Genomic DNA, 22,403 nt, shown 5'->3' with positions numbered 1-22,403 from the left:
GCGGTCCAAAATGTCATCGATCCTCGGAATGGGGAATCGATTCTTGATGGTATTCTTGTTCAGCGCCCTGTAATCAATACACATGCGCCAAGAACCATCCTTCTTTTACACTAAGAGTACAGGTGAGCACAAGGATGATGAGCTAGGCTGTATCAACCCTTTATTCAAAAGCTCCTCTACCTGACTCATAATTTCTTCTTATTGGGCTGCACTAAAACGGTACGGCGGTCTATTTGGTGGAGTACTACCAGGGATTAGATCAATGGCATGATCTTCTGGCCTCTCCGGAGGAAGTTTCCCTGGCAATGACTCGGAAAAACAATCTTGGAACCCACATAAGAAATCAATCCTGTCCTTATCTAACATAGACAAATTAGACTTAGACTCATCATTTTTTGCATCCTTTACATAAATCAAGTACGCGGAAAGATACTTTTTCATTACTGATGAAATTGCTGAAGCTGATACAATAGGAACAGATTCCCCTTTTAGTTTTACATCCAAAACATGTTCTTTCCCTCTATGAGTCAGAGTGATCTTCCTATTGTATGTATCCCCCACCGCATGTACCCTGTGGCACCATGGCATACCCAACAAAACATCGCATCCATCAAGTGGCATGATGAAAAACTCTTCGCTGTCCACATAACCCTGCAAATGAAGCCTGAGCTTCCCAATGATAAGAGCAACGGGTTCTGCATACCCTGGACAAGCCATGTTAACCTCATATAACGGCCCCGTCTCCTCTGCACGAATCCCCAATCGGCCAGCCAAATCCAGTGAAATAAAGTTGACTCTAGCACCTGTGTCAAAGAATATCAAGGCATTTTGATCTCTCACTTTGCCCCATGCCCTGCACAACTCAGACTCTTCACCACCTGGCTGTTCCCCAACAAGATCAGGAACTAACCCTGCACAGAAGGTTTTGGTTTCTTTGACTTGGGCTCTCCTTTATTGTCAGAGTCCTTTTGGGACTTTCTCTTGGGACAATTAAAAGACATATGTCCCTCTTCTGTACAGTAAAAACATTTCCGAGCATCCCTCAAAGCCTGTCTCTCCTCAGAAGTTCTCTTGGGCATTGGCAACTTCTTATACCGCGTCTCTGTAGACCCTTTTGCATCACGCGAAGCATGCCTAGACTTTTCAAATTTCTTGCTCGAGTTCTTACTGCCTTTAAATCCAAATGAGACTCCAGTGAGTAACGCATTAGCTGTCATAGCATTCTCTATCATCTGTGACATGTTTGTTACTCGAGTCTTGATACAATAGTCACACACTTCCTTGGGCAGCCCACAACAATAATTCTCTACCTGCTCAGACAAAGGCACTGCACGGTAAGAAGTAACTGGGAGTAAAGCTTCCCAAAACTTCTTGTTATAATCTTCAAGATTTTCACACTTTGATGCATCCAACTTGTGCCATGCTGTCATTACATCCACCTCAAAAGTAGATGTGAGCCATACGGAAGAGAACACCTGTTTAAATTGTACCCAAGTAGTTGGTGCTATGCCCTACAAAAGAAGAGTAGACCACCACTGCAATGCATTGCCTTTGAGAAAAGTCGTAGCTTTTCTCACCTTAGAGGACTCCGTGTAATTACCACCAAAAAAAGCAGCATCAAACTGCTGTAAAAAGGTAAGTGCTTTTAACTTATCTTTGGCTCCACTGAATGTATCAAATTTCACAGCAGCTCCCCCTTCCTTATAATCCTTCGCCTTACCCATAGGCGTTAGATTATCGTAAGGAAGTGGCTTCACAAGATTGCTACCCCCAGCATTCATGCCCATCATAGGGTCAACATTACCTGGCATGCCATACATTCCAGCCATGTTTCCAAACATACCATTATGCATACCGGGCTGCATGCCACCATACATATTTGCTTGCATTCCAGGTTGCATGCTCCCAAACATGTTTCCTTGCATTCCGGACTGCATACCACCATACATATTCCCCTGCATTCCAGGCTGAAAATTAGCTCCAAAAGTCCCTGGCATACCCATGCCTCCCTGAGGATAACCCCCAGTCATAGATTGGAACACAGAGCCACTGCCAAAATAACCTGGATGCATAGTCTGCTAAGGAATAGATGGCTGTCCAAAGAAGGAACTCTGAGAGTTAGCACCAAAAGCATGCTGCATGTTCGGAAACTGTCCAAAAGATGGCAGCACTATGACCCTGAGGAAGGTTCTTAGAACGCACCTTCTTCTTCTTCTTTTTAGGCTCAGTACAGGATCTCATAAATTCAGCAAACTTCTCACTTTGTGTGAGCTGCATAAACACATCCATAACACCAGCCAAACGATTTTTAAACTGAGCATCATCTTCCTCTTTACTAGGCATAACTTCTGGCTGTGTTACATCCTCATAATGCTCATCATCTGCAGCCTATTCTCCTGCAAGAATATCCTCAGATTCATTTCTCTCAGGAGAGGTCTCTTGCTCCTTCATGATAAAAATATTCGTCTTCTGTATCAGACATGTTGCTGAATTTTTCAGCGATGACTTTCCTCGAGTCAACCACGAGCTCACCCCCTTAAAAAAGTTGATGATGGGTCCCGGCAACGGAACCTTGAAACCGGCCTCTGGTAGAAACCAAAGTGCGGTAGACTAGCAGTCACCCTTCCACTTGTAGTCCAGATATAAAAACAAATTATATTGGAGCTAGAGTGCCCCAAATCTAAAATGAGAACGACACCTGTTGGCCCCAAAGCTTGGCGCCCCTTTCGGTATTTCTTTATTCAATTTCAAAAAGATGTAAAGCTGAGTACAACAAAACCAGCCAAGAGAATACACCTGTATGTCCAATCTGGCAGCCCACAAGACCTCTTAGCACAGAGGATTCACACTCAGATCTGTGTCCCACAAAAGCAACACTCTGTGTTTCCCTCTGATCAGCCAAGACCATTCAGTAGGGCAGCCTTGAGCACACATCTGGCATATCCCAAGTACATGGTTCCACAACTCAGCACAAACATACATCCACTGTCCAATCTCTGTTTCCACCCTTTCAATCTCCCATACCCCTCTCAAAATGCCATACCCCTCCTCTCACAAGGGGCCAAATAGCACAACTCTGAAGCAGACATAAGCCAATGGAAAGAAAGAAAGATGAACCAATTGAGAGCTTACCAAATCAGCACGTGGTTCTGCACTCATGAGGCCAATCGTACCAGTTTGTACTTGCAAGAAACACTCTGTACTTTCCTCCCTGCAACCACTCGACTGATGGACCAAATATGCTCTGATAAAATCCCACATGCAGCTGGAGATGCGCCGCCTTACAAACTGACAGGTCAGTACCAGCCTGTACTTGTCCGTACAGGTCAGCAACACCTGACTGAACCTGTCCGTACAGAACTGTACGGACTGTACTGCAGTTGCCTGAATCTGCCTGTTCGCCTGCTGTACCCGACTGTACCAGCTGTATAGTTCTGCGCCTGCAATCAGTCGCTTGTGTCAACTGTCGTATAGCCGACTGTACTTGCTGTACAGTATCCCGTCTACTTCACCTGCACCAGCTAGCAATAGGGCAACAGCCGCTTGAACCAGCGCAGCCTGTACCTGCAGAGCAGCCGTACACTGTACCTGCTGTCGTACAGGTCTGTAACGGGCAGTCTTCACAGAGCTGTACGGCCTGCTCTTCAAACTCTATGCAAAAACAACAACCACACCTTTATGCAGCAGTCGACCAGCTTCCTCCTCTCTTCCACGCATGAACTAGCACGTTTTTCCAAAAGAGAGAGAGAGAGAGAGAGAGAGAGAGAGAGAGAGAGAGAGAAACGTGTAACTCCCAAAAGTGGAGTTCTCTCTCTCCAAAAATATCCTAGGCCCCCAACTTTAATATTTATTAAAGTTCCCTAGGGGCCACCCCAAGGTTAGAACATTAAAAATGTTAATGTTCTTGGTCCCCCTTCACACCTGAGGATGTCCATACATCATTCTCTTTGTCCGGGCACCCCAAATGTGAATCATTTAATATTTTTGCTCAGCAACCACCATGCCCACACTTGTGCTGTTCCATTTTCACAGGGTCATGACACTCTCCCTCTCTCCTATGTTTTGCTTCCGCATTGTGCAACTTTATCATGGTATCAATCGCTTCGGTGCTGGCATCCACATCTCGTTCTCTAATCTGCTGAACCTGGCGTTTTTTGCTGGAAGAGGCGGTCTGCATTTTCTTGCATCTACAGCAGTAGGAGGCTGCGTTTCTACTGTGTTTCCATCTAGGTGGCTGCGTTTTCAGATCTATGGCTGCGCCCCTGGTTGCTGTGTTTTCAGCATTGCAGCTCCCAGCTTCCTGTTTCTCTACCTTATTCCCAGATTCCTCATATTCCCCACCACCACCACTTCTCTAGTTTCTCCAAATTGGGCATATATGTGCATATTTCATGCTCTATCTGGCCAGATTTATGAGGCCATGCATTCATCTTATTTTAGATATTTTTCTGCTATTTTTGTCTATTTTTTAGACATTATATTAGTATTTTTTGCATAGTCGGCCAGCCCACTATTTTTATACTAGTCGACCAGCTCTTGTCCAACCTATATGCAAGTGGCTTGGGTTTGCATCATTGGCACATCATTTTTTCAGCTACTGCTGTTGGTTGTATGCACCTACGGGCAGCCCTCGTGCTCTACTTCAGCAGATAACAAGTTTTCTACTTCAGTTCTTTTGCACATGTGCTTCTTTGCAAGATCTATTTGCTGTTTTTCTGTTTTACAGCCATTCTTTCATGGGCTGCGTTTTCAGTCCTTGTCAGCAATTGGTGGTCTTCTTCGAGTGTGGAGCGCCCCCAACTAGTGGCATCTTCAGCCTGCCTCTTCTTCGATGGATCTACCTACTTCGTGGGTGCTTTCCGGTAAGATTTGTAGGTTTGTTTGCTACAGTCCAGTCCCACTCTACCTCAGGTCTTAGAGGGGGCTAATCGGTCTTTTCCTTCCGTTGCATTGGAGTTTGTTGGAGAAGTGTGTTGGAGATTGGTTGTGGAGTGTTCAGATCATCAGTGGCACAAAGGCTTGCTTGCAGAGGTGTGCTATTGCCGTGGATATGGGTTCCCTTTTGCAGGAGGTATCTATCCTTGTTTCTCAAGGGCAAGTAAGGTTCCCTCCTAGTGGACAGGATCACGCACTTGCTACAGTGCAACAGATAGGACCGTGTCACTGCTGCTCTTCTGGAAAGCAAGTTCATTTGGTCGAGGATTGCAAGACCAAAGGTACAGTCCAGGCTGGGACCAAGTTTTCAAAGACGGGCAATGATAATATACAGGATGATGACTTTGATACTTCTAGTGTTCCCAAGATTGCACAAGCCAAGGAGGACCTGGATGGTCAGCTTCTATAGTTATACAAATAGTTCTCCCCCATGTGCTTCCAACCAAGGGGGCTTGTGGACGGGAGAGGGGGCTACTAGTAGCTCCATTTCTGGTGCATGGGATCCGGGAGTCCAAGCATTAAAAATATATGGCGAGACAAGTTCATTTTGGAGCTACGGACTGGATGTGTTCCATGTCTATTATTTGGTGTAGCAGAGATTATGGACTGGATGTGTTCTAAGTTCATTGTTCGAGGTTTTTGGGACATGATGTGTTCGCAGTCCACTGTTGGGGATTATGGGCACAGTGTGTCCAGCAGCTCATCATCTTATTCTTGGAGTTCATTGTACGCTTGTGTGGGAATTCAGAGCCATTGGCCAAGCAAAGTTCCTTGCCATTCGTGGTGGCATTTTGTTTCAAGGAAACGGGTTGGTGGGTGCTCTTTCCGAGGTGTATCCAGTACTGCATAATGCTGGAGTGTCCATGGTTGCATCTTCTTCAGCTTATCTTATTCAGACTTTGCATACTATGAGCTGTAGAGGGGGTGTTAGAAATTGTGCATCTCAGTGTATATGGGGAATGCCTATTTATAAGATTTTATCCTTTTATTCTCCTATTTAGTAGACCGTGGGCTGTCGAACAGCTCCTACGGGCAGTCAGCCAACTTCCCAGCATCACTATAAAAGGAGCCCTCCCATATTCACTTGTAAATCATCTAACATATTCACAAGCACATGTTCTAGACAATTTGCTGGCTAAAATTCCATAACATGATGTTCATTGTCTGATGTCTCTCTCTCTCTCTCCTTTGCTCTCCCTCTCTCCTATGTTTTGCTTCCGCATTGTGCAACTTAATCATTTTCTCATGGAGCAGCAACAGCACAAAGAAGACGACAAAAAGGCGGAAGAACGATGGGCCAAAGAGGCTTGTCGTGAGGATAAACGAAGGGCCGAGGATGCTAAACGCAAGGCTAAAGAAGACCAAGCTACCCGAGAAAGGCTTGAACGTGAGGCTATGCAACGCCAAAACCAGCAGTTGATAGCCGCTATGTAGGCGAATGTGTTGTCTCTTCTCCCTACACTGGCGAACCAAGGAGCAAGTTCCTCCACCACCCCAATCACCACCGTCATACGAGCTCAACCGAGCTTCAGTAAGTATCATAGTTGTTTCTCGTACCGGTACAAACCCATTCGTACCGTATGGTTCGTACGGTACGGTACCGTACGATATCGTACGGTCCCCCCCTTGAGAAAAAAATTCCAAATGCTGAAAAAAAAAAAACTTGCTTAACAAAGATCCCAAATGCCCACAATACTTCGCAACTTTCGTGTCCACTCAGTATTCCATATGATGGCTGGTTATTTTACAAGAACCGGCCGTGCATTCGAAAAGCGACAAGCATTTCTCCATGATACCCATGACTCTCGTTGGAGGTCATCGTGGTATCAACAGTACACTAGAGAAACTTGTGCGATCATTCTATTGGCCAAAGATGAGACGAGATGTCTATCAATATATCCAAGCATGTCACATATGCCAAAGAGTGAAGGTACCTAATACGAAACAGGCATGGTTACTTCAACCTTTGCCAGTTCCAGATGGTCCTTTTCAAGATATCAATATGGCCTTTGTTGAACCTCTTCCCACTGCATTTGGATCTCGGAACACAATGCATGACCATTGTGGACCGATTCAGTAAATTCTGCATGTTGATCCCGTGCAAGAAAACGGCTGCAACTAAAGACATTGCTCGCCTGTTCATCCGACATTGGTACCCCATCGGAGGTTTGCCAAGGACAATAACGTCAGACAGGGATCCCAAGTTTACTTCAAATATTTGGAGAGCATTATTCAATAACTTCGAGACCAAGTTGCATCTGTCCGATGCATTCCATCCACAGACACACGGTTTGACACAAATATACAATTAGCTAGCTTTTGATGTTCTCAAATCGTATTGCCATGACATACAATCAAAGTGGGAGCATTATCTTCCTTTGGTTTAGACCATCCTCAACGACACTCATTCATGTAGCATTGGTCGAACTCCGTACAAGGCATCACTTGCTCGATTGTGTTCTTTTGACCTATATAAGCATGGGCTTGTCCAAGTTCTAAAACATCTCATTAGTCACAAGTGCTGAAGAACTCCAAGGGCCAGGATAGCCAAGGGAAGACCAAAAGTAACGTGAACTTGAAGGTCAGAATTAGTTCATCTTTAGGCTACAGATTTACAACCAGGGAAGTGTCAGAATACGCAGCGGAGATGATGACTAAATCTGGAAACATAAGAGCAAGTGCAGAAAACAGACAGCAATGGAGAGAGAGGTGTATAACTCTACTATATATACACAAGAAGATCCCGAATACAATACACAATGTGGCAAGGGGCTGTGGGGCCATTTTATATGGCCCCCAAATAGCAGTCGGCCTGCTGTAGGACAGCCGACAAGAGTCCAGAAGTGCCCACAACTGTATACACCAGTCGGCCAGCTCATAGGGGTGTCGGCCACCACCAAGAAGGTCCACGACCTGTCCACATACAGTTAGCCAGCACCACTAAGAAGACTAATGCAGTCGGCTACCAAAAAGGACATCCTGCCACCTCAGGGCTGCCACCCAAGCCACAGAAAAAAAGGGAAAAATGGGGGAAAAATACGGGGAGTGAGGAAAAATGAGAAAAGCACCTACAAGGGTGCGCACACCCACAACAGAGGCCCTGGTGTCTCAGTAAAGACAAGAGATGACTTCTAACACCCCCTCTCAGCTCCTGGCTGTGAAACCAACCACCACAGGGAGCTGGGGTGCCGCCTGGGCAGAGCCTGAGATAGCGACTTCGTGAAGAGGTCCACCGTACTATCCTCCATCGAACAGAACTCTAGCAAGATGTCATCAGCAACGATCTGTTCACGAACAAAGTGCCTCTGGATGACCGTGGGTTCCTCCAGTGGAAGCCCAATCCTGCCATGCAACCTCTGCAACACAAGCAGCATCACAAGCAGCCCGATACTCTGCCTCTGTCGACGACAAGGCAAAAGATGACTGCCTCTTACTGCTCCGTAAAACTGCTCCTGGGCCTGAAGTAGATCTCCTCATGTCCAGATCTCCTCCCTAATCTGAGTCACTCGAACCGTGGAGTCGGTCTCCATCCATCAATCCCCCTCCTGTGTAAAAGAGACCAAGATCCTTCGCATGCTGCAGAAACCACAAGATATGCAATCCTGCCTTCCAAAGAGTCATCTCCAACCATGAGCTCAACAGCCTCATCAGGAAGCTCACGTCCAATCTGGTGTCCATCAACTAAATCAATGAACCATTCTGCTTCCGAGTCAAAAAAGCATCACACTGCTCACAAGGATCAACACCTGTTACGGTAGAAAGCTAAGTCCTAGAAACCTATTGAAGACCACGCAAGGCCTTCTAAAACCTGTAAAACACCCCCTCTGAATCCGGAACCACAAAGCCTGGAGAGTGCGCAACATCCACCTCCTTCTGCAAGTAATCAACTGCCACCTGCCTGGCTTTCCAAGAGGTCCCCGTGGAAAGAACATCCTCATCTACAGGAGTTTCTTTATCCCGAATACTACAAGACATCAGAGCATAAGTTACCTGTTCAGTTTCCTCTGACTGACGAACACAAGAACCACCAACATCAGTACTGGAAAGTTCCTGCCAACTGCTGCCATCAACTGGCAAGCTATCCTCCATCTGGTCTTGGAAAGCCTGCACCTGCAGCGTATCCACACTTAAGTGGCCACTACCAGACAGCCACTCATCACAAAACTGAGGACTTGGAAGAGAGAGTGCTGAAAGCTTGTAAACTCCATTCTCCACTCCACCTTCCCAAACCACCTGGCCTGTTGCCTTGTCCCGGAGAGCAACAAAATGCTCATCAAACTCCACCCGTACGCCAGTCTTGCAAACCTAATGCACTGACAGCACATGAAAACCAAGTGACGGAACATACAACACCCGAGAGGAATGCTTCCCCCCTCTGCCATCGAGAACTATCGCTAACCTGCCTTCACTGTGAACTGGAATAGTGGATGTATCCCTAGTAACAATGTGACAAGAATACCTGTAGAGATCCTGTAATGCCGAACGGGAAGGAGTCATGTGCCTGGAAGCACCATTGTCTAGAATCCACTCCCGAGTATCCGTTGCAGAGAGTCCTCCAACCTCCTCCCTGCCTGAGAAAATGAAACGTCGGTGTCCATCACCTCCAAGTGCACAACAGCCGAAGTCTTCATGATTGCTGCTGAGGAATCTTCACCCTTCTCGGTCTTCCGCTTGAGACACTGCCTCTAATAGTGGCCTTTCTCGCCACAATCATTACAGGTCCTCTCTGCCTTTAGTTTCTCGCGGTCAGCGTCGGACTTCTTCTCAGAAGACTTCTCCGATAAAGCCTTCCCTTTGCCCGTGTTACGGCCTTTTGACCGTTCGCTAGTTAAGGCCTCCGAACCTCCACCCTGAGGAGAGCTCGTGAATCGTTCCTCCTAGTCCAAGACCATGGAAACAAGCTCCTCCCACGTGATGGTGCTGAGCCTGCCGCTGGGAATCAAAGACGAGTAAAATGCTGAGTATTGAGAGGGCAAGTGCGACAGCAACGTTATGGCCATGTCCTCTGATGATATCTCCTTCCCAGCCTGAAGAACTTCCCGCTGAAGAGCCTGCAGCTTGTTAATATGCTCCCGCATCGTCGACGACTTTGCAGGGCTCATAACCCGCATCTGTACTTCCAAGGAAATCCTCTTCATGGGCGATACCTTGTTGATGGGAGAGAATTAGGGTTTCATGTGGGAGACATACACAGAGAAGAAGGGAGAGAGAGAGAGAGAGAGAGTTGTGGGGATAAGTCAACTCATCAAGTGTGAGTGTGTGACTCGCCTATCACACATGTATATTTGCTCTAGTACACATAGTGCACTTAGTACATTAAAAGTACTAAGTGTACTATGTACTATAAAACTTATGGGCTAGTGCACACTATAAGGGTGGGCATAGTGCCTTTACCCCAACAACCTCCCACTTAAAGGCAGTGTGTGCCCTTAAGTAAAGGAAAAGAAAAAAATCAGCACATGATAATATACAAGGCCATATCAAGGCTGAAACTGGCCTCATCCAATGCCCATCAAGTGTGCAATGAGCAAACCGCTCTGGAGGCAAACTCTTTGTCAACAGATCGGCCGGGTTGTCATCCGTATGAATCTTAACAAGCTGAATTTGCTTGTTCTCTATCACCTCTCTGATGAAGTGATACTTCACATCCACATGCTTCGTCTTTGCATGAAAGACAGGGTTCTTTGCCAACTGGATGGCACTCTGACTGTCACAATGCAACAATGGAATATCCCCTGTATAACCCAAATCAATCACTAACCGAGATAGCCATAATGCCTCCTTGCAAGCCTCTGTGGCTGCAATATACTCGGCCTCTGTAGTAGATAAGGCAGTGCACTTCTGCATCCTGGATATCCATGACACAGCACCTCCTGTGAATGTAGACACATAACCGGTAGTAGACTTCCGGTTATCTGGATGACCGGCATAATCCGAATCCGTGTAACCATGCACTAATGCATCCTGTTTGCCAAAGCATATGCACATATCCTGTGTGCCCTTCAGGTATCTCATGACACCTTTCACTGCTTCCCAATGCTTCTTGCCAGGTTTGGCCATGTATCTAGAAACCACTCCCACTGCAAATGCAATGTCCGGCCTGGTAGCAACCATGGCATACATGAGACTGCCACAAGCTGAAGCATACGGAATCTTGGCCATATCAGCCCTGCCACTATCTGACTGTGGGTTGTCCATAGCACTGAGTTTCACATATGGAGGCAAAGAAGTACTAGTCTTCTTCCCCCCGTCCATATTGAACCTCTGCAAAACTTTGCCAATGTATTCCTTTTGAGACAAATACAACACATGCTGATTTCTGTCCCGAAGTATCCGCATACCCAAAATGTGATTTGCATCACCCAAATCCTTCATATCAAAGGTTTGATGCAACCTCTTCTTCAAGGCATCCATCTCTTTACGAGATTTCCCGGCAATCAATATATCATCAACATACAAGATGAGGATCAATAGACTGCCATCCAAAGCTTTCTTGGTGTATAAGCAGTGATCTATGTCACTTCTCCTGAAATCCTGGGATTTCATGAATGTATCAAATTTATGATACCATTCCCTTGGTGCCTATTTGAGCCCATAAAGACTCTTTTTCAGCTTGCATACAAGCTTCTCCTTTCCAATCACTGCATAACTCTCTGGCTGTTGCATATATATCTCTTCATGGAGATCACCGTGAAGAAAAGCAGTCTTCACATCCATCTGAATCAAATCCAGATCATCATGAGCAACCAAAGCTAATACAGCTCTCAGTGTGGTCATTTTGACCACTGGAGAGAAGATCTCATCAAAGTCCACACCATATTCCTGCTTGAAGCCCTTAGCCACTAACCTGGCTTTGTATCTTGGCTTTGCATCAGGTGCAACTTTGAGCCTGTAAACCCACTTGCATGGCAAAACCTTCTTGCCTGTAGGCAAATGCACCAACTTCCATGTTCCATTTTTGTGCAGAGAATCCATCTCTGACTTCATAGCACGCTCCCAAAGAGTTTTGTCTGCCCTCTGTAAAGCCTCCTTATAACATGAGGGTTCCCCACAGTCAGTGAGCATCAAGTAGTCGACCCCTGGAACAAACCTGTCAGGGGCCCTGGAGGGTCTTGTGGACCTCCGTACCCAATGACCATCATTTGCAAGTTGTTGTCCAGCCTGCATATCACCTATTGGTGGCTCCTGTTCCATGCCATAAGGCTGAAAGATTATGCCCGGTATCTCGTCTAACTGTGGGATATCCATAGGGATATCTTCTGCCATCTCTGGCTGTCCATTTGGACCATTTTCAGCACCATTTAAGGGCTGGTTTTGATGCTGTAATGGCTGATTTACAGCCCTTGGTTGTTGTCCATGATGTCCATCATCATCAAAGATGACTCTGCCAGGCTCCTGTTGCCCTTGCAGGCTCCTTATACATGCATGTTTCATCAAAAATGACATCATTGCTGCGTATAATCTTTCTATTCACTGGATCCCAAAGTCTATACCCCATTTCACCTCTGTCACCATATCCTAGGAATATGCATTTGTGAGACTTAGGATCAAGTTTGGTGCGCATTTCCCTGCGTATGTGCACGTACGCAACGCAACCAAACACTCTCAAGTGCTTGTATGAAGGAGGCTTCCCTCTCCATACTTCCTCTGGCACTTTCCCACCAAGCCTCGTGTTAGGTGACCTGTTTAACGGCTGTCATAACAGCTTCAGCCCAAAAACCATGAGGTAACGCAGCATGTGACAACATAGAACGGACCTTCTCCTGAATGGTCCTGTTCATCCTCTCTGCTGTCCCGTTTTGTGGAGGATCATAAGGAGTAGAGAGCTCCCTCTTGATGCCTTTAGCATCACAAAAGTCCTGAAACTGTTTGGACATATACTCTCCACCATTGTCAGAACACAAAGCCTTCAGTGTTTTGCCAGTTTGATTCTCAACAAGAGCAACAAACTTCTCAAACACTGAGAATGTATCACTCTTCAAACGAAGAGGATAAACCCACACCTTGCGTGTGGCATCATCAATAAATGACACAAAATATTTTGCCCCTCCCAAAGAAAGCTGAGGCATCTCACATACATCTGTATGCACAAGCTCTAACTGAGCATCTTTCTGTCCAAGAGCTTTCTTGTGGGGGGACTGGAGTTGCCTACCATATATACAATGCTCACAAAACTGAAAACTTGAGAACTTTAGAGAAGGCAAGTAACCAAAACGAGACAATTGCTCCATTCCTTTGACACTCGTGTCCCAACCGGCTATGCCACATAGAGATTTCCGGCAGCTCGGTTGCATTTACATTAGCATGCTGACAAACACCAGCATGCATGAAGTAAAGAGTGTCCACCTTAGAGCCTCTGGCAACAACCAGTGAGCCCTTACTAATCTTCCACTTTCCACGACCAAATGTGGTAACATAATCAGCATCATCAAGCTGTCCAGTAGAAAGCAGGTTCTTCTTGATCTCAGGCACATGCCTGACATCATGGAGCATAAGCTGTGAGCCATCTGAAAACACAAGCCTCACATCACCTCTGCCAAGAATCTTGCATGCATGGTTGTCACCCAAATAAACTACTCCTTCATTGCCAGCAGTATACCTGACAAACAAGTCTCTGCAACCTGTGACATGAAAGGAGGCACCTGAATCAATGATCCATGAGTACATACCATGACCATCTCCTCCAAGAAGTGAATGGGCATCAAGTGAAGACGTGAATAGGACTTCATCCTCACTGTCACCTGCATGTGACACATTGACTTCTTCAATCTTGACTCCACTTTTGCCCTTTGGCTTTGCATCTTTGGCTTCATCTTTGTCTTTGTCTTTTCCTTTGCCCTTTTCCTTTTGATCATTCTTCCATTTGTAGCATTGCTTTTTGAAATGTCCCTTCTTGCCACAATAACGACATTCCAAGTCCTTTTTGGAGCGGGACTTGCTCCTTCCCCGTTCTTGGCTTTTACCCCTTTGCTGGGATCTCCCACGTGCATTCATTGCATTGGACTTTCCAACAGAATTGTTCTTCCTGTTCATCTCTTCTTGAAGAAGAGCACCCTCAACATCTGCATATGATAGCATAGCATTTGAATTGCTAGTGGCTGTCCTGAATGTGTCCCAACTCTCTGGCAAAGTGCATAAGAGAAAGGTGGCTTTGAACTCATCATCCATTGCCAACTTTTGAGTTATGACCTGGCTGACAACACCATTAAACTCATTTAGATGGGCTGTCATAGACGCCCCTTCCTTCATTTGAAGACCTATGAGTTTCTTCAACCAATACACTTTGCTTGAGGCACTTTGCTGGGCATACAAGTCCTGCAGTCTTTGCCACATTCCCCAAGCTGTCTTCTCTTCACGTATGCTGAAAAGTAAAGAGTCTGACACAGACAACATGATAGTAGATCTTGCCAGCTCATCCATATCTTCCCATTCTTCAGCAGTAAGAGAAGCGGGCATTACACCCCTTTCTTTGATGGGCTTGTGCTGCTTCTTCTGGAGCAACACATTATAGCACTGGGTTTGCCAAATGTCATAATTATGTGAGCCTTCAAGCTTCTTGATGTGAAGCAATGAAGAGCTCTCACCTGTGGTTGCCATACCAATATGCAACCTTTGTCAATGCCTGACTCCCTGCAAGATGTGCAAACACTGCACCAGAAGCACACAAAGTGCTCACAGTTGTTCTCCCAAAGTTTATCTCCCACTGCGGAAGCACGAATGCAACTCTACTCCCACTGTATGTGATAAAATCACCAAAATCTGGTTGCTGCAGATTTAGGACAGCACCTTAAATGTGCTCTGTTTCCCTTCCAAAGTACTGTACAACAGTACTAAGTGCTCACCAATGATGTACCAAACCTGTACCGGCAAGTACAGCAGCTGAAAATGAGCCTTTTCCTCACTCAAATCAATGTACAGCCATGCCAAAACTTGTACAATGTTGTACCAAATCTGTACCAGCAAGTGCAGTAGCAATAAATGCTCTCCTAGCTGTCCAAATGAGTGAAAATCAGACTTTTACAGTCCCCACCACTGCATACCAACAGTCCCGAACAGAAACTAGGCAAAAGCCCCTTGACTGCAAGTGGATTTCTGAGGGTTCAAGGCATAAAAGTCTTCCCTGCTACTTTGCCAAGCTCAACAAGCATAAAATCTTGAAAAGCCCCTTGATTTAAGATCAATTTCTGATCATACATGGTACATTGACACACATGAAGGCATCCAGAGTCTTCACAATGCTTCCCCCTGGCCACATATACATCCAATACATAAAAGCCCCTTGATTTACAGGCACATTGAGTGCTTGACAGGCATCAACACATTGCCCAAAGCATCAAATGCCAATGCCTGCATGCAAATCAACCCAATCGGCACAAAAGCCCTTTGATCTGCACTCCAATTTCCTGCAATTTTGGCCCGAATGTGAGATTGCTCACATCATACAGCATGTATGAATGCCCAATGGCACAATTACATCAAAAGCCCCAAATTTTGACATCCAATTTCCTGCAAATTGACGCGGAATGTGACCAATGTCACCTAATTGTTGCCAATTTTGCTCAAAATCTGAGCAATTTGGACCTGTACCTGCTCAATTGATGATTGTACCTGCTCAATTGCAAATCCCAAAAACAAATTGAAGGCAAATACCTCTGAAATCAGCTGATTTCTGTTTGCAGAAAAAGGGGGGGTCGTATTTGATGACTCGTATGAGATGCTGCTTCTGCTGTGCAGGTATGGATGCTGCTTCACGGCCTGCCAAGACACCTGTACTGCCCAGCGATGACACACATGGAGTCCTCAGAGAGAGCAGCCCAAGACATGGGCACAGAGAGAGTCGGAGCTGTGTGAGATCAGGAGCAGCGGGCTCTAGAAGAAGCTTGAGCAGCGACGAACGTGGGCGCAGTATCGTGAGGGTCAAGCCCTCGACGGCCGTCATCAACCAGCACAAGTTCGGAACGTGGAGGGTCAAGCCCTCGACGGCCGTCATCAACCAGCACAAGTTCTAGGCGTGGCCGGAGTTCCGGCAGAAGTTCCAGCGGGAGTTCCAACAGGAGTTCCGGCAGAAGTTCCGGCGGGAGTGTCTCTACCTATGTCGCCGACGGGACGGAGGCTCAGAACCTAGCATCACATGACCATGCGCCTGGTCTTGATAACCGAGAGGCCAAATTGGGTGCCTGGGAAACCAGCTTCAGTGAGCTCTCCGACACTGCCCTTCGCGATTACTCTCGGCTGCAATTGGCTGATCCCCGCCGACCAGTTCTGCACACAGGCGACCAGTTGTGCAGCACAAGATTTTCCTCTCTGCACGCTTCACAGCTCTGCCAGCTGTACATAGCACTCTTCCAGGCTCTGATACCAGTTGATGGGAGAGAATTAGGGTTTCATGTGGGAGACATACACAAAGAAGAAGGGGGAAAGAGAGAGAGAGAGAGTTGTGGGGATAAGTCAACTCATCAAGTGTGAGTGTGTGACTCCCCTATCACACATGTATATTTGCTCTAGTACACAGTGTGCACTTAGTACATTAAAAGTACTAAGTGTACTATGTATTATAAAACTTATGGGCTAGTACACACTATAAGGGTGGGCATAGTGCCTTTACCCCAACAACCTTGTTGTAAAGAGAAGCCAAATGCTGCCATATATCTCTGGCCAGCGTGATATGCTTTACAGGATTGATTACTTGCGGTGTGCAATTGAGGAAGATAAATGAACGGACCTTGGCCTTGACACGATCCCACAACTGTGCCTGTGCCTCCCGGTCCTTTCGGGTTGACGGTAACTCCCCTTCCTCTACTTCCGGCCGTGGAACCCCAACAACGATGAAATCAGCAAGGTCGTAAGACTCCAGAACAGATTCCATCATAACCTTCCATATGCCGTAGTTGTTCCTATCCAACTGACAGTCTACCGGGAACATGGAGAGTGTAGGGATCTTCACATGCCTCTCGGTTATCTCTAACAAATCTGCCATTGCAGGGATGTACTCTGAAAAAGGGTGGGTGGGTGGGAACAAAGAAGAACTTACACCTTCCAGTAAATCAGCCCGCCGTCCTCTTGCTTCTCTTCCCAAACAGTCCCGAACAGTCCACCAATCAGCAACACAACAGTCCCCCTCTTGCTCACACAACTCCCAAGAACTATCAAGAGCCTAGGGCTCTGATACCATGTCAGAATACGCAACGGAGATGATGACTAAATCTGGAAACACAAGAGCAAGTGCAAAAAACAGACAGCAATGGAGCGAGAGGCGTATAACTCTACTATATATACACAAGAAGATCCCAAATACAATACACAATGTGGCAAGGGACTGTGAGGCCATTTTATATGGCCCCCAAACAGCAATCGGCTTGCTGTAGGACAACCGACAAGAGTCCAGAAGTGCCCACGACTATATACACCAGTCGGCCCAGCACCAAGAAGGTCCACGACCCATCCACATACAGTCGGCCGCAGCACCACTGAGAAGACTGATGCAGTCCGCTACCAAAAAAACATCCTACCACCTCAGGGCTGCCACCCAAGCCACAGAAAAAATGGAAAAAATGGGGGAAAAATACGGGGAGTGAGGAAAAATGAGAAAAGCACCTACAAGGGCGGGCACACCCACAACAGAGGCCCTGGTGTCTCAGTAAAGACAGGAGATGACTTCTAGCATGAAGATCTCCAAGAAGTCAATCTTCTTCATCATTCAATATAGCAAATACACCAGTCCTTGGTGGGGGCCCTGCAGAGGGTATTTGGGACCCAATCGGATGTACTTGTCTTTGTTCTTCTTCTTCTTCTTCTTCTTCTTCTCTCTCTCTCTCTCTCTCTCTCTCTCAGCTACATTGAAGAACCAAGGTGCTGAATATTCCTTATCAAAGTATAATCCTGTCTGTAAGCTTCCGCCTATTACACACACACATACTAGACAAGTGACAGATGGCACACTTATCTTGTCCACACCTAAGGGTGGGTTCACACACACTAACACACTTAGCCCATTTAGAGATTTTTCACACATAGACACAAGTGGATACACAAACAAGGGTACGTGTACATGATGGATACACACAGAGACTCTGAAATACCCAACAGTATGTGTGTTGGTACCAGACATGTGGCTCCAAAAGCCGATATTTCGAGTGTTCGTGCTTCTGGGATAGGTGACACCGACTAATAGAAGCGACTCCTAGGATTATTTGGCACTTGTGTTGAGGCGGATGTAAGACATTGTAGGGCTCCTTCGGTCATCACCATGGTCCAAGAGACTCATTGAAGCATATTGTCTTGGTCTAAGGATCACGGTTGTGGTGCGAGAAGATTTATGATGATGAGATGACATTGATGTGTTACTTGGATATTTATTATGTGATATGGACATATGATACATGCATGATTTGAAAAGCACAATATGATGTATCTTTTCTTTGGAAAGGACTGTTTTAAAAGGATTGTTTTTATAAAGGAGTGTGTGTAAACTCTTGTTTTTAAGTAGTGTGTGTGAGTAAAATGGTAATTTTCAATTATGGGTGAAGTTCACACCAGCTCCATAGGTCCAGAGGTGGAGGACAGAATGCTAGACCCATGGGATTGGACTAAATCTATGGATCTGGTTGAAGTAGAGAAAGGATTAAACACTGGCAAGTGGGCACTCGGCTGGACCACAGAAGCAATTACTTTCCAAAATAAAAAAAATTGTGTTATTACAACGAGAAAAACTTGGGATGAATAGCTTCGTTAGCAAATCATGAATAAGTATTCAGGATAGACGCATTGCCTTCGTAATTGACGACACAGTACGTCTTGTTGAGCCCGGAGCAGCCGCTCAATGTGACCTACTTATGAAAATTATGAAGGGAATACACCCGGAGAAATCATTCACCTTTCTTGTGTAAGGATTATTCCATTTAGATTGATACTCAACATGAATTACTCTCAGCCCCTTGCCCCTTAATTATCGTGTTTTATGGGCTGGTTGGCTGACCTTTAGGGTTGGTTGGCTACAAACCCTCCAATAATAATAAAAGTGGCCACATTGGACTGCCCTTTGGGCATGCACGTGACAGTAACAGAGAGAGATGTGCTACGGAAGACTTGCGAGCACAATCGTACAAAAGTAGTCCTCATCTAACCCTTCTGTTACACACAGAAAATATGTACAACCGATTGAACAATGTACAAATGAAGCCCACGATGATGGTCAACTGGTTTTGAATGAGTCATGAGTCGTGGAGCGATCAGCTGTATCACTCAACCCAATTAACCTTATAATTAAGACCAACTGCTGTCGCCAAACACTGTACCTGCCCATCCCACCTATAACCTGCCTGCCAACCTGTCCTACCTGGGTGCCACCTCCTGACAGGGCTGGCTGCCCAGGCTACTGCCAGCACTCCTGTTGCTGCATGCGCTGTCGCCTGTACCTGCAGGTGCAGGTGCAGGTGCATCACATATGCAATAGCAGCAAGCCCAGCACCAACCTCAGATGGCCAAGATGTCTTACCTGATGAAAAAGCATCTTGAAGCAGAGCAGAAACTTTGGGCTATCGTGCCTTGCATTTGTGCTACGGCCATGCTTGTCTTGGCACATTCTGATTTCCACCTAAGCTACAAACCACTCAACGATGTTGAAGCCCCATTTTAGACCTCCTTGCTAAAACTTCCATTCAGAGAGAGAGAGAGAGAGAGAGAGAGAGAGAGAGAGAGAGTTTGTGGCATTCATAAGGCATGCAAGCCACACCCACACTTTAGATATCATCAACCACAAAGTCTCTTTTAACTCCACCTTTGGATCTCTTAAGTAGTGTTTGTGGGAACATCAGTTCAGCTTCTTTGGTACTCTTCTTTGTAAGAGGGCACATTTCAACCGCTCAAAACCCTCGACCACAAAAAGCCCAAAATTGGCACACAAAAACCTATAGCCAAACTTCACCAACTCATCTCCCCCTTTCACCAAGCCTCACCGACAATGCCAATTCTAACAACATCCCTTCTCCATCTTACCTTTCCAAACAGCCTATTCCCCCAAACAACACTTAGAGCACAGCATTGATCCATCAATGGTGCTACACCTTGCCTTTCTAAATAGCTTATTCCCCCAAGTAGCACTTGCACTACGGCACTGATACCCCAGGGGTGCGACCTCAAAGCTAAAATCATGTTGCTTATGCTGCCAAACACTCTAGCACCCTTTATGCCTTGGCCCAAGTTTACAACCTCATCATGGATGAGCTGGAGGAGAAGGGCTCAAATCAAAGATAATTGGTGGTCAAAACAGGTGTCTGGGATCAACCCCACCAGTCACGAGTGCCCCTACCACATGGTAAAGCAGCCATTGATCACTACACAGCATAGGTATGCTCTCCATCAACTGGCCATTTCCAGATATTTGAAGGGAAGTATCCCTTGTGTGAGTGGTGCGCAAAGAGTTTCACGATTTTTTTAATGTCAACTGACATAAAAGTTTACAACTGTATCACATCGTTTTCTGCAGAATGCCGATGTGTAGCTCTATGGTCTCTCATGGATTTCTTGAAGAAATGGAATGGGCCTCAGGATGCAGGGTCGCAGACAGACGGCTTTCCACCATGGCAGATCGCCATCCACCTGCAAACCTACATCCTGAGGTCCATCCCGAACTCAAGAGATGAGATTATTGCAGGTCACCATCGAGTTTTTTTTCCCCCCTTGAGTAGATCCTTGTGTAATAGCAACTTGAGTGCCCACCCAAAAGAGGCTTCGTCTCCTCCCGAAGGTGGTACAATTATGGCCGTAAACAGCCTGGATGCCGCGGGGAGAGCTTTGAACTCACGAGATCTTCCCCTTCCCGGTCACAAAACCACACCACTAGGCGCCACACGGGTCACCATCTACCTGCCAACCTGTATCCTGAGGTCCATCCCTAACTCAGGAGATGAGACTGCATCCTGAGGTCCATCCTAACTCAAGAGATGAGACTGCATCCTAAGGTCCATCGAGACGAGACTGCAGCATGCTATTGCACCACTGAAACTTGTGTGCAAGACAACGATTGCAAAAGTCTTACCTGACTTTGAGCAGTCTGAAGGTCCCCGTGCGCTGATGGTCCAAGCAAAGAAGCTTAATAAGAACCATACAAGCTTTCTTCCCATCGTCCGATACAATTCTGTTCACCACGTGAAGGAAAGATGAGGAATGGAGGTGACGCGAAAAAAGCAAAAAGGGTAAGAGACCCAAGAGGAGAAGTCCTCATATGCACCTAAGTCTCGGTTAGACAAGTCTTGATTGTCGATGGTAAGATGCAAGGCCTTATATTAGATTCACCAAAAACTAGACCAAGATGGTCAGACTAATGCCTCAAAAGAAAGCCAGGATGCTGAGGATGCTGATGTGGCTTGTACATCTAGGAGGACCCACCAAGTAGCCCGAACCAATAAGCTGATGGTTTCAACACTGATGCAAGCGGAATGCAAGCAGTGGTGTAGTGCATGCAACACTCCCAACTTCGACCATTACATCAACCACAAATGACAAGTCAACTGACTAGCAAATCTAACCCCCCATAGTGAAGAATCAACCACATCGATCGAGTAGTGACAAGTCAGCAGACTGGCAAATCAGACCTAGCGGTGAAAGATGTGTTTGAGAACTAGTCCTCTCCTCCTACAAAACTCTGCTAAAGTCCTTTCCATTTTTCAAACTTTGCTCTCACCTTGTTCATAGTCCATTTCCATCTTTGGTGAAAGCTGACCCCAAAGCCCATAGGAATGCCCAAAAGCCTAAAGATTTCTTCCTCTAGGATGGTCTGACAACCCTGGTCAATAATTCGATGCATTCCCAGAAGGAGTGGATAGATTGGGGGTCATTGTGAAGCAAGTTGTTGGTGTCATCTACAAACTGTTGAAGGCACATTTGTTTTTGACCCCCCTCTCTCTTTATCTACACCATAGCCATGGACATCTTTCATCCCCCATAACTACTCATCTCATGTGTACTATAGCTCTAGTCCTTCAGGAACGCTAGCTCAAGATGAGTGAGTTTTGTTTAAACATGCATCAAGCATGAATAGGGATGTGATTTTAGCATCATTCAATTGTGTAAACCTTGTCCCAACCCTCAGTGAAAGAGTGTCCATAGTTGCTAAATTGTGAATCCAATCCTCAGAGTCATGGCAAGCTTTGGGAGAGACTCATATTCTTGGTCCTCACATTACTAGCTCATAGAAACGGAGTTGGACTCTCTCACACACACACATAATGCTCAAAGATAAGAACAAAGGTGTAGAGTGTGAGAGAGATTGGCAAGCTTAAAGGAGAGATATGAAGCTCTCTACAAGTACAAAGAGAAAGTACAAATGAGCAGCAACCCTGAACTGAGAATGAGGTTACTTATATACTACCACCTAACCCTAAGGTGTCCATTCACACCTGGATGGCCATGGGGAAAAACCTAGTGGGACAAAAGTGCTCATGGCATAAGTACTGTACTCACAGTGTAGT

The 22,403-nt window shown here is 46.0% G+C and overlaps 1 protein-coding gene across 2 annotated transcripts in view; it reads right to left on the bottom strand.

Moving 5' to 3' along the window:
- The window catches only part of ABP1 (endoplasmic reticulum auxin binding protein 1), a 68,902-nt gene extending 47,685 nt beyond the window's left edge, over positions 1–21,217 (bottom strand). Inside the window, exons 1-2 of one of the 2 annotated variants that reach the window (XM_086781547.1) lie at positions 21,164–21,217; positions 20,972–21,070 (exon numbers count right to left, since the gene is read on the bottom strand). In XM_086781547.1, coding sequence (XP_086637673.1) covers positions 20,972–21,056 — 85 coding nt within the window. In that variant the 5' untranslated portion in view covers positions 21,057–21,070; positions 21,164–21,217. Of the gene's footprint in view, positions 1–19,429; positions 19,534–20,971; positions 21,071–21,163 lie in introns of those variants that run through there. The other variant, XM_086781548.1, reaches the window with a different exon arrangement.
- Positions 21,218–22,403: the final 1,186 nt, after the last annotated feature.

The sequence above is a fragment of the Cibotium barometz genome, chromosome 43 (genome assembly GCF_041138505.1).
Source record: "Cibotium barometz isolate CiBa-2024 chromosome 43, ASM4113850v1, whole genome shotgun sequence".
Lineage (NCBI taxonomy): Eukaryota > Viridiplantae > Streptophyta > Polypodiopsida > Cyatheales > Cibotiaceae > Cibotium > Cibotium barometz.
This window is presented reverse-complemented; position numbering and strand designations above follow the sequence as displayed.